At 38.1% G+C, this 13894-nt stretch overlaps 1 protein-coding gene across 1 annotated transcript in view; it reads right to left on the bottom strand.

The window, feature by feature from the left end:
* Positions 1–3472: 3472 nt before the first annotated feature.
* Positions 3473–13894, bottom strand: part of Tspan7 (tetraspanin 7) — a 111619-nt gene continuing 101197 nt past the window's right edge. The window contains exons 6-7 of the mRNA XM_051177934.1: positions 9075–9158; positions 3473–3580 (exon numbers count right to left, since the gene is read on the bottom strand). Coding sequence (XP_051033891.1) covers positions 3512–3580; positions 9075–9158 — 153 coding nt within the window. The 3' untranslated portion in view covers positions 3473–3511. The remainder of the gene's footprint in view (positions 3581–9074; positions 9159–13894) is intronic.

Genomic DNA, 13894 nt, shown 5'->3' with positions numbered 1-13894 from the left:
GACACAGAGGAAGTGGGACATACAGTACTGAGAAGAGGTAACGGGCTGAGTGGCAGAACATTGATTAATATAAATGGGTTAATTTAAGTTTTAAGAGCTATTTGAGAATAAGCCTAAGCTAAGGCCAAGACTGATACTTAATAAGTCTCTGTCTGTGTTGTTATTTGGGAGCTGGCAGCCCAAAGACCTACTATAGAAGAGATTTGCCACACATGCATCCAAGAGAGGACCTGCATCTAGAATATATGGAGAAACATTACGACCTGTATCTAGAATATATGGAGAAGCATTACAAATAAATAAAGACAGTTGAACTGCAGACAATCAAAAAATACTTTCACATCTGCCAAGGTGATATCAAAATCACTAATGGGAAGAAAATAAATATTCAATATCATTAGTCACAAGGGAGAGAGAAATTGAAATAAGATTCCATTATATATCCACTGGATAGCTAAACTGAAGTAATGAGAATAGTAAATGCTAGGGAAGATATAGAACTAGAGAGCTTTTTGTACTGCTGGTTGGATTATTACATCTATTTTAGAAAAAAATTATTACATCTATTTTAGGAAAAGTGTTATGCAGTACCTCCTAACTTGGGAACATATATTATTTTCAAGTAATTATACACATGTGTTTATGGCCATAAAGAAGGATGTATGTGCCATAGTGTTCATTCTAGTTCTAGTCATACTATCTAAAACCTGAAAATAATGTCAATGCATAGCAACAATAAAACAGACAATTGTGTTACATTTATGGAGTATAATCCCATATGGCAATGAAGATGAGAGAATGCACATAGAACAAATATATAATTATATTTGTATGAAGTTTCAGAACACACAAAACCAACCTTTGGTAATAGAGTACAGAGAGGTGGCTATTTTTAGGTATGATTTCTAACAGAGAAGAAGGCACTTCAGGAGTGCTGACAATATTTTGTATGTTGGCTTCCACTATGTATAAGTTCAAACTGTATATTTAGCAACTTGTCTGCCACTGTGCTTCTAATGATTCAAGGAAGACATTTTAATTTTGTCCTTTAAATTTTAAAGGGAGAATGTGCATTTTATACAGGTTATTCACAGTTGAAATGTAAACACTTTAAATTTTGAAGTAAAACCAATCTCAGCCCAAATGTATATAGTGCAGAGATTTGAATTTAATTTACAAAGGTTTCTTATCAAAACACACACACACACACACACACACACACACACACACACACACACACACACACAGTACCCTATAGCTTTCAAGAGGGTGAACCATAGGCTCATATATAGTTAAGATGTTACAGAAAAGCCTCATTTTAATATAAAGTGCAAATTTAAAAATAAAATAGTGAAAAAGTTCTGAGAGGCATGTTTCTGAGACACTGACCTTCCAAAGGGGACATCTGAATGTTTGTTTGGGCAATGTCCTTTGTACATCTTGTAGAGTTTATGATGTACAGAGTTTGGACTCACAAATGTATTTAGCTAGAAAGCCACTGTTGCCCTAATTCCAGGCTGTTTTTGAGGGAATAAGGAGGTTTTTCAGATCCCCTACCTTGCTAACTAATCAATTTAGTTTTTTAATGGCACTTCTCTTTTTGACAGCTCATCAAAAAATAGTGATTGGTGCTGGTTGTGGTGGCACATGCCAGTAGGATCTGCTGAAAAAAATAATAGTTGCAATTAATGTGTTATACTGTACCTATGTTAAAATGGCATTTATATCACATGTGAGCACTTCATACTTTAACACAGATTAGGGCACTGGCACATTGAATTGTTCCTTAGATCAGTATATTCAATCTGATCTACAGGAGAACGTAACAATGGAAGAACTTGTGTTTATAGAAATGATGAAAGAAACAACAGATACTCATTTCATTTTAAAATAGAATTGAGACTTTAAAAACTCAGTTGAAATCTTTGTGTTTCCAGTACCCAGGTACTGTTGCCTGGAGACATTAGGAAGGGACCAAAAAAAAAAAAAAAAAGAAATTTTTGTGTTTCTTTCAAGAATTTCAGAGGCATGAAGTACTATGAAGGCTCTAACTCTGTGGCTAACAGTCTATCTTGTTCATGATAACCATATCAAGTTCCTGAGATCTCCAAGATAAAAAAAACTCACCACCCCCAAGAATTTTGTTTGGTGGGAATACACGTAGATAGCCATGCCCATGTATAAACTGGGGCCTTTCCCCAATCCTGCAAAGAGCACGACAGAATGGGAATATGTTCAAAGATTTTCATCACAATTGAAGAAGAGAACCGTAACACAGCCATTTGTAATTGCTCTATTTATTAATACATATATCACAAATGTTCACAATATCAATGCATTCTTGTTGGCATGCTAGACAGAGGCATTATTTTTAAGATCTTCAAAAAATATTTTGACTTTCATTTCCCCTCTACACTCACTTTAAATTGATCTGATGAGGTCCTCCAAGTCTATAATGTCAGTGCAAGAAAACAAAATACAGGAAAAAAAAAAGTAAAATAATAGAAATTAGTTGGGGCAAATCAAAAGCAGTATCTGTGCCTTCAGGGGGAGTAACAACATAACCTTGTAACAGGATTATACAGGTTTCATCTGAGAGGAAATCCTACACTAAGCAGTCTCTACACACCCACTTGTGGAACAATTATGAGCAAGGAGGCCACCTAATGCTTAATAACAGTTTCCACCATGCATGCCACATGCTGTTTTCTCCTCGTGAATAACTCCCACTGTGTCTCTCCACATGTTCTAGGCAGCCTAAAGAAGGTAGGAAAGAATCCCAGTAACGGGAAAACCAAACCAAATCAGATTAAGCCAAAAGAAAAGATAACTACCACCTGCTTATTTACGGAGAGGTGCGTGGCATTCATGGACCACGTTGAGGGGCTGACTGCAGCCTCCCCTACTACATGCAGGGCCACAAGGGGCCGGTGATGATGTAATAACCAGTCATCTACAGTTGGACCAAGTACATGTGAGAGACCTGGCACTCACAGGGCATTAAGGTGGGGTTCACTATAACTAGCTGCAGGGGGCATAGCTAAACTGTGTGGCATAACAGGGCTTCACAAGATGGACACTACACATGATGTGGGCTGAAAGGCAGAGCATAGACTGAATAGGAGTATCAGTTGCACACAGGGGTGGGTTTGGGGGAGTGGGTGGTGGGAGCAGGGTGGGGATGTTATGTACTGTGCTCTAACGTTCTTTGGAAGTCTTTCAGAGATAGCGGCAGTTCCTTTTAAAAACAGGCCTCTTATTCCATAGTTTCTTGAAAGACTGCAAGAAAGAGGAAGAGAAAATATGGGAGTTATTTGTGCACAAGACGAAGAGTAAGCATTCCCAAGGTCTGGAAATTGTCTCTACACCACCTCCTCGCCAGCATATGCATATGAGATTTCCGCACACAGATAACACCAGGTAGTTCATCAGCTGAGCACCCTTCCTCCCACTTGAAGAGCAGTATGGGTACCAAATGGAAAAATACTCCCCATTGTCACTTACCTTCTCTTTACACCATCTCATACTGATTGGCAGTGATGAACCGGGACAGACAGCAAGCCAGCAGCATGCCAATCAACTGTTGGCAAGGAAAACAAATGAAGAAGAATCTCAATTCACAAACATATATACCCTTCTTGAACCCTGGATGGATTTAGTTTTGATACATAACAACTGCTTATATCTAACTGTCAACACAAAGAGTTATCATGATACATATAGGTCCATAGATAAAACTTTTAGTAAATAGGTGTTTTCTTATGTGGAAAGGGCAAAGGTCAAAAGTGAAGAACACATCAGATTTGAATTGTGGTACCTAAGCTTGAGGTAGTCTAAGTACTGGTGTGGGTCCAGTGGGAAGTTCTTTCACTGGCTACAAAGTCACTCTGGCCTTTTCAGAACAACCTGTGATAGCAACTAGTATTAAAATATGAGCATGCTGACAGATTTATGCAAAACATAATTAAATGACATGGAATTGGTGTTATATTAACAGAAAGGCTAAATTTTAATCCAAAGGCATAAGCCTTGAATTATTTGGAAGGCTAAATATATTTGCCAGATTTCTCAACACAGTATGATACTCTAGTTATACTTGGCTTACAGAATAGTGTCCCCCCTCCTTTGGACAAGAATAGAGACAATATTCTTGATTGGGTCCATTTGCCAGTGAGACAATAGAGTCATCACTTGTAAGAGATGGGTGGAAAGAGAGGAAATGGGAAAGTAGAGCTTTAATTTCTGTTTGTCTCTCAATCAAGTAGCTATTACTGGCCTAAACAGGACCACATACATTCAGGGTCCACTTTCTAGTTATCAGGGGCCACACAAAACCACTCAAAGATGCATTACCACTTCCATAGGGAACCCTGGTCTCCACCATTCTTTGTGCCTTGGATTAGCCTGTAGCACAGGTGAATTTGATGATAAACTATTCTGGCAGTATCAAGACACCCTCAGTCACATCTTTAGTAACCAATAGTTATAAGCCATGAGGATCAGAATTCCTTGGAGAGGTACTCAATGGTATTCTTGAGCCCAGAGGCCCTTTTCCTTTGGCTAATAGTGCCTTGTCTTTAAGAAACCAGCTATGCCTTGTTGTCTCATAGGTAGCAGTGACCTCTAAAGATACAGCTATATCATTCCATGCATGCCACAATATATATTATCACACACTTGCTGTGGAGTTGACAAAGGGCTGTAACTTTTGGGTTGTGCTGCTGAATGAGAACCTAAATGTTTCAGGAGTGCAAGAACTTTGAAACTTACAGCGTGTCTCTTTCTAAAAGACTAATATTTTCCAAGATCAGGAAATTCCAGAATATATTTCACAGTGCAAAAAATTATATTCCCATAAAATCTAAATAAGTATTGAAAGTGTATAACACATTCAGATATGACAAAATAATCATCTTTACTAAAACTCTTTGTAGTATTTTAATTTCAGCTTTCCAGATTTCTTAAGAAAATGGGTTGAATAGGTCAACTATCATCCCTAAACTATACAGGTAGTCTTCATAAAGATTAATGTTGCAACTGCTCTGTATCTGAGCCTAGCCCCACCTCTTTAGGCTCTGTATACAGAAAAGGTAATAGGACTTTTTAAGGGACTCCTAAAGAATTACTGCCATAGAATAAATCACCTCATCAGATTGTAGGCCCCAATGAAGGCTCTGGAAGTAGGGGAAAGAAAGGTCAGGAATAAATTCTTAGGAATGGGTTCTATTTTTTTGGTAAATACCTTTGAATTAAGGGACTTCTCTTTTTTGTGGGGGGACTTCTCTTTCTTAATAAAATAAGGGAAAGACAGAAGAAAAGAGGGAGGGGAGATGGAAAGATAGAGAAGAAAGGGTATACATACTTCACCTTTCTCTCTCTCTCTCACCTACTTCCCCCTTATCTTCTTCTGTCTTCCTGCCCAAGCTCCCTTTCTAAAGAGAGTAGCTATCAAAACTATTGGGAAAGACAAGTATGGTGGCTCATGCTTATAACCTCAGCATCAGGGAGACTAGGCCCATGTAGGAGGAATGCTTTAAATTGAGTTTAAACTGGGTTGCACAATGAGTTCCAAGAGAGTCTGGAATAAACTGTGTGATTGCTTCCTCCCAAAGAGGAGGAAAGAAACACTCCCTCAAAGCATACTCAACTTCTTACTGAAAATTTATAGGGAAGGCAGGATGTGTCCATGAAGCCCAGCCAAATGTGCTTTTCTTGAGAGGACAAAGGAAATAGGAGCTCTGGGAAGTGCTAGCTCAAACTCTGCCATTTAAATAAGAGCTCTAAGCCATATTAGCTAATAAGTAATAAGGGACATGGTGCTTACAAATCAATCGAATCTGGACTCAGCACAGTTTTTCTGGCACCATTATACCACCTTTACTAGCTGACACAATAGGTATGCAATAGGCCAGGTTCTCATAACAGGATGTAGAAAAGGGCAAGGAGAAGATGTAAAGTAGATGAAGAAAAGTGAAAGGGTGGGAGGAACAAAGAGAGGCAGGAAGAGAGAAAAGCAGGGAGTAGGTGCTGCTGATCTTTACCCACACACTTTGGCCTCTATTTAGTACAGGAGAGCCAAGGCATGACACATTAATTCATATCAATGAGCATTTATAAGGTTTGGCTCTACAGTATCTGAATGAAGTTTGTAAAGCTGGGCCTCTGGGATATTGATTAGGCTCCATGGGGTTATTCTTCCTGAGCAGACATCTTGTAAGTAGTTAACTACTATTGCTCCAGGGAAGTCCTGGACCTACTGGTATCTAGAAATCATCCTTATCTAACAGAAATTTGGAGTTGAAGACATATGTAAATAACTGCAGTTCTTAGTACCTCTAGCCAGGAAGACCAGCCACGAACATTCACCCCCCCTCCCTCCCACCTGGGAAGAGCCAGCCATGACCAATGTTGTAGAACATTATTTTATGGTGTGTTACATTTGTTTATGCTCTGGAACATGTGTTTAAAAGTTGTTTATGCTGAATTTGTTTAACTATGTGAAGCTAAGATTCTTTGCCAGTCTAAAACACCGGATGGTATAATAAAGAGCTGAATGGTCAATAAAGAGACAGGGGAAAGGATAGATGGGGCTGTCAGGCAGAGAAAGAGGAGACATCTGGTAGAAAAAGAGAAGGAAAGATAAAACAAGGAGAGGAGGACATTAGGGCCTAGCCACATAGCCATCCAGGCAGCCAGAGGAAAAGTCCAAGTAAGATATACAGAAGTAAGAAAATGGAAAAGCCCAGAGGCAAAAGATAATCAAGACAATTTAAGTTAAGAAAAGCTGGCTAGAAACCAGCCAAGCTAAGGCCAAACATGTATAATTAAGAATAAGCCTCCTATGTGATTTTTTTTGAGCTGAGTGGCAAGCCCCCCTAAAGAGCTGGAAGAGTAAAATGAGTAAAAATACCAACCAACTACAGCCATCTTCCTCCCAGGCACAAGCTGAGCACAGTAGGTATCAAATCTCTGCTCTGCATGGCCATGCGAGTGAATGGTAGGGAATGTACAATGTTAATGGGCTTTGTGATTTCTCTTCTTATCTTAACATCTGCGTGGCTCTCTCTGATAAACTAAACCTGCTATAGTGTTTCTGTTTTCCTGTTCCTCTGAGTCAAAGCTCCCCTGTCAGTGTTCTTCTGTGCCACAAAGCATCTTCAACCATTCCCAAGCCATATATCCCTTTAAGACAGCACAGTTAAACTAATGATCAACAGGCTGGCTAGCTATTTGTCTAAGCATAAATTCCTTTACAGGGATGCTTGAGAGAAGCATAGACAACACTTGACACATCTCAGCAATGAAAATAGGATCTTCTTAAACTTCCACTTACATACCGCATAGGTATATTCTTACATAAGAAGCTTCAACAACAAGATCCCAGGCTTACTGGGGGTATTCTTCTTATGTAGAGTATTGGTATTGTGTCACTTTATTTCCCCAGGGAATTCATGAAGGAAGACTTCAGGTTTGTGAGCGTGCATGCGTGTGTGCATGAGTGTGTGGGTGTGTTTGTGTGCATGTGTGTATCACACTTCTTTATTTCTGGTGTTAACAACCTGTGTTGAAGAAACTATATGTTCAAGGCTGTTAAGTGTATCCTCACATTTGCATGAGTCACAAGGTTTGGGATCCTTGAAATTGTCCCTAGGCCATTATACAATGTTACTAACTATTATTACTGAAATATTACAGCAATTGGGAGAAAGTTCAGGGCAGTAACTGCTTTTGAAATGTCTCTGGAGACTGAGCTAATTGCACTGTTTGTGATCTGACTCTGCTTGGTCTGTGTTTTGGCATGTTGGGGCTTCAATTCACTCCACGATTGTAAAAACAATGAAGTATGTTTCATGAGGATTTTGAAATTGCAACTCAAGAGACACTTGTAATGATTTACTTCACATGCTCTTGGGAGATGACATGTCACACAGGTTTTGATAACTACTTAGGAAGAAAAGCATCTCACTTTCTTTAATGTTAACCTCTGCTTGGCAGAAACATACTAACAAGTTAAGGACCTATACCCTGGTCTAAGCAAGAGCCACATAAGTAATAATTTACTACACTGTAATGTTACAATTTAGCTCCTTTTATTGAACTTCATATTACAATAAAAACATTTCAGGGACAACCTTGAATAAAGAGAAACTGTATTTACACTGCAAAGCAGAACAACAGACGCAGAGGAAGAAAATTAGACTTTGAGATAGCCTTTATAGACATGTAACTTTGCAGCCATTACTGAGATATCAACTGGACTTTCCATGAAAAATGATCTGTTAGTGTGAAGAAAAATAAGTTAAACTTAAAGTTCTTATTAAGCTGCTGAGTATACATGCTAGTCCTTGTACCCACAGCAATATTAAAACAAGGACATACCATTTGTTCAAGAACTCAGAAGCCATTAAAACAGTACCTTACTGTCTAGAGTAAGGCTAAATTTCAGATATGGCTTAAATGTTTTCTGTCCTTTAGTAGGTTTAGCTTACTTAACTGGAATAATTATATCTCCTAGTGGTATGTAAAATGTTAATGGAGAATAAGAGATGGACAGTTTAATGCACAAATAATTAAGTTTACTCTTAAGAAAGAGAAGATTTTAATCTAAAGATTAAAATAATGTTCATAATATAAAGATTGCTAAATATGAATTTCCTTTAAAGGGAGCAATGACATGAGTAATGAACAGAAACTAAGAAAGAATGAAAAAGGGCAGGTTAACCAGGGAAAGAGCCTCTCTCAAATCTAGACCAGTCAGTTGATGTTTGAAGATGGTTACAGTCCAATAAAGTCAGTACCTTGTTCTGTTACCCTCCATTTGACCTGTGAAGAAGCAAGTTGTTTTACTGGGTTGTAGTCATTAGTTAAATTGTAACCAATATTCCCTTGACAGCAAAACTTCATTTAAGTTGAAAAAGAAAAATCAATAAACAGATGACCAGAGGCCTAATGAGCAAGGACCTCTGACCCCATCTATCAATCTTCTCCAGAGAATAGGAAGACAGTCTGAGAATCTGGAGGCCAGGGAGTTAAACAAGCCTGGGAAGCTGGGATAGGCATCATCATTTAAGTACCTGGGAGAATGCAATTCCAAATGCCACTCCAGCGATGATCCCCATATTAGTCTCCATGAAACTGGTCACCAGGTCATAACAGCCCTACAAAGAGAACAGGGGGAGTCAAATAAACCATCCATCCATCCATCCATCCATCCATCCATCCAAACAACCAATCAGCCAGCCAACCAAACAACCAACCAACCAACTAGCTAGTCAGTCAACCAACCAACCAACCAACAAAACAATCAGCCAGCCAGCCAACCAAGAAAATAGCCAACCAACCAGCCAACCAACTAATGAATTGAAACATACAACAAGTATAGAGTATAGTAAAATAAACCTGCACAGGAGAGTTCCCCTAATGGATATACAGATATATATCTTGTTCCACTGAGACCTCCCTGAGACCTCCCCAACACACATTACTTGGGAAATTCCAGACATAATTTCACCTATGAACATGTCATTAGTAGGATTAAATTTATCAAGAAATACAAAAGTTCTATGAAGTAAATTCTGTAGAGGCATAAAAGGAAACATGCAAAATTCAAGTTTTCCAAAACTTTGAACTGAAAATTTCATGAACATAGTCATTAGGCTGCTCATTGTGGTGGACATCTTTAATCCCAGCATTTGGGAGGTAAAGGCAGGGGGTTGGTTTATGTAGCAAGTTCTACAATAGCCAGGGCTAGACAGTGAGATCTTGTCTCAAAACAAAAACAAACACTGCCATTTTCATTTTGTGAATAAATGATGAACTCTTGGAAAAAGAGAAATCATTTGGTCAGAGGAAATTATTCAAATAACTGCAAATTTCACAGAGTTTGAGTTTTTCCTAGGGAATCCCTTAAGAATTTTTTCTTAATAACAAAAATCTACATTCTAGACTCAGCTTTGTCAACATTTACTATGTAACCTTGATCAAGTCACTTTACCTTTCAGAATGTCACTAACCATATTCATAAGACCAAGTAAATTTTCTCTTCATCTACAATCTTCAAATTCCATAATTAAATAGAGAAATTGACAGAATTTAACGTTAAAATTAAAATGTTGTTGAGGTAGATTATATTTATCAACCTTGTCCAGGTAGGAAATACCCACTTGTTTTGCATATTCCATAATATAAAGAAGGCAAAAGTTGACTATTATTACTAGACTCCTCACTTTTAGATCAAAAAGTAGGACCAGAAGTGTGTGTATATACATGTGCATGCATGTGTGTATTTAAATGTGTATATATATGTGGAACTAAACAAATCAACCTATTTCTGAGTTGACTTATTCAGCAAAGAATGCAGGGTTTTTTCCAATAAAGGACTGTGACTTGAATACACAAATTGTGTGAAAAATGGAGACATTTAATGAAGAGAATCAAAGTGGTTCTTGTTTTTCTGGAAGTTCATTCTAAGTCATAAAAACATTTGAACAACCACCACCACCCTCCCCATTGTCCTTCATTTTTAAATTCCAATTTTGTTTAACAAAGCTCATAGCATGTGAAAATTATAGCTTTCTTCTCTAAATGATCTATCATATTCACAGCATCTTTACACAAAGAGGGTACAATAACTTAGAGCAGTGTTATAACATTGTTTCAAAGCAATTTACAAAAGATACTCCTTACTATCTGATAGAAATATGAAGGGAAGTGCATGCTGGCTCATGGGGAGTTATACAATTTGAGTCTTTCCTGTAGAAGCTTTCTGATTTCACTTTTACTAGCAATATGATCAATCACATTACTTTCCAAAAGGTAGCAGGAGGGAGAAACACATGGGTTAGGAAGACTGCAATAGGCAGGAAGATAAGCAGCTATTCTAACACTTTCCCAAATGGTGTTTCTCCAAGCTGGCTATCATCACAGCCTTTCTCTACATAGATGTTCAAGTTGGAGAGTGAGCTCCATAACATCAGCATTAGATTGACTCTAAATACAAAACCACAAGCCTGATCATCTCACACAAACAGAAGTAGCAGGGACCATTTTTTTTTTTTTTTTTTGTCTGTAAACTAGTTGGCAGAGATTTTTCTGCTCCCTCCATCGTGGCTTTAATTTTGCACTTAAATCAAACCTGTATTTCTAAAAGTCTGAGTATAGTTTCTACTTTTTTTTGAGGGGGGGAGGGTTGTTGATTTTTGTCTCTCCAGTGAGAGGGCTGTAACACTGGGTTTCACACACGCTAAGTACTCCATCACAGTCACATCCCAGCTCTATTTTTGAACATTTCAAGGGTAATTTTATTTTTGATATGCTCATTCATTGTCAGCTAGTAGGAGAAATCACAAACACAAGTAACTGCAAGACATGAGTTCAACTGTGACAAAAATACTTCTCCCTGTTACGCCATGTGTAGTTCTTGAATAAGCAGCATGGAACTTGTGAGAAATGCCAAACTGGAGGTCCTACCCCAGACCTGTGGAACCAGCATCTGCCACATACTTAGGTTATTCCTTTTTGATATTTTTAGTGAATTACAATTTATCTTAACAAGCTCTCCAGATGTTTCATATGCTCATTAAACCTTGAAAAGGAACTACTCTTCTGTCAACAAAAACAAAACTAAAAACCCACAAAAAGTTACCTAGCTTTACTAAAAGTAAGAAACCAGATTAATACATACTATCAATAATAGAGTAAACAAAAATGAAAAGATGAGAATGATTTATTTTCTCTTATTTGTCATTCAGCCCTAAAGCCTACTTTCCAAGTAGCACGGCTCTGTAGATGCAAGAATTGCTTTGCTACTACAACCATGGGTCATGTTTGCATTCAACCTCAAGTCCTGTACTAAAGTGTGAGCTTATCTACCCACAACTATCTCTCTCAATTTCCTAATATGAAAGCCTGGCTGTCAAGCAGAAGATAAATCTAGAGATCTGCTAAGTCTCCTAGGAAACACTGAGAAACAGAATGGTTAATTTCCTCACTCTCGTGGTGTATCTAAATCAACAGTTGCCAATGGAAAAGCATCTGCCATGGCAGACTTTAACTACGTGGGGAAGGCAAGTTCCAGAAATGTTCTGGAGGTATCTCTGTAGTTACCAAGCAGAGTCAGTCCTTCTTCCTCTTGTTCTTACAAATTGGAAAGACTTTCCTATGGTAGGGGCTCAGCCAGTGCAATTAGCTAACTGAACCTGCAGACATTTCATATCTCACTAGCAAAAGAAAACCCTGTGTCCTAAGTCAAACAAGCAATACCCTGTGTAATGGTCCACACATCCTCCTACCTGCTCCCAACCCAGAATCTGTATAATAGAGGTTTCCCAGGTTAGTAAGTAAAAGTCAAAGTTCATACTTCAGAGTTATCAGAGGGTAGGATTCAAAACAGCAAATGATCTAGAGGGATGACCTGCTTATTCTCAACTTCAGGATCCCATAGATTGAGAATGGGAAAATAATTAAGTCCTCCGAAGGGGGAGGATGCTGATATTTATCAGCACCTACTACTACAGTCTCCATTCCATTCTCATCTTCCACTTGATATGGGTATCTACGAGACGCCAAAGGGAGAAATAATTTGTACCAGAGTTTTATGTAGTCAATAAGTGAGAAATTCTAATGAAATTCAGCAGACACATTTCAGCTGTATTCATCTTTTCTACCCAGGGTCCAGGTTAGATAGTACAAAGACAGTGACAGAGTACAGTTGCATGACTTTCCCAAGTCTTTGGGGTTACTTGGGGAACAACAAACTAGGACTGTAGTAGGGATAGGGAGTGAGGTCAAAGTATAGGCTGTCACCAAAATGGCAAAATGAATAAATAAATAAATAAATAAATAAATAAATGGTATCCGTCTTTTCTTCTAGAAATAATTTTACAAATTACAGATACACTATAGGCCCCTTGTTTTTTAATGTGTGTGTGTGTGTGTGTGTGTGTGTGTGTTTGTGTGGAAATTCACTTGTGCACATGCCTGTGGAAGCCAGAAGAGGTGTCAGGTTCTCTGGAGCTGGAGTTATAGGCAGGTGTGGGTTAGCCAACCTCAGTGCTGGGGACTGAATTCCTGTCCCGTTCAAGAGCAACAAGCTCTCTTAACATCAGAACCATATCTCCAGCTCCTAGCCTACTTTTCGGAGGCTAACAGATGATATTCCCTATAAGGTTCATTGTGGAAAAACTAAAGTAATTTCAGCATTGCTGACATCATATTTGCATCATAGTTAATACCTAGAATGTCCTCAGTCTGTGCCTGGCACTATGCTTTAGATAATTTGTTTTTCATGAATTTCTCATCTTAACTCCAAGAGCAAGAATTATTATAATCTACAGTTTATAGATGAGAAAAACAAACCCGAGAAAAGCTAAGTAACTTCACCAAGATCCCACAATCAAAAATGTTTTGATTCAGAATTTAAAATGAGTCTAACTTCTGAATTCAGATTTCTAGATCCTTAATTTTCACAAAGGAAAATGTTTATGTGGAAAAAAAATGTTTACCAAAATTTGATGGGTGTTATTTTCACAAGCCACATGAACCAAAGCACTCACTCACATAGATCACTTCTTGTCATCTATAAATCAAAGTCTATTTGCTAAGTATGGATGCACACTTCATAAAATGGCTGCAAAATGATACATATAGTTGGCTACTCAGTGGAGATTACCCATGCAAAAGCCAGACATAGTCTTATGAGAGTAATAGTCAGTACCCAATCTACCTGAATCATGCCAACAGCAAAGTAAGTTTCAGAATGATAAAATGAGCTCCCAGAACAGCAAAAACCTTGCAGCATTCCTGTTACAGATCCCAATATAAAATGGGTAAAATACAGAAATGACCTCATAATGTTCTAATCTTGAGAGGATAGAATGGCCATCATCTCTTTATG

Source organism: Phodopus roborovskii, unplaced genomic scaffold, assembly GCF_943737965.1.
Source record: "Phodopus roborovskii unplaced genomic scaffold, PHOROB, whole genome shotgun sequence".
Lineage (NCBI taxonomy): Eukaryota > Metazoa > Chordata > Mammalia > Rodentia > Cricetidae > Phodopus > Phodopus roborovskii.
The sequence above is the reverse complement of the archived record's forward strand: the minus strand, read 5'-3'. Positions and strand labels throughout refer to the sequence as shown.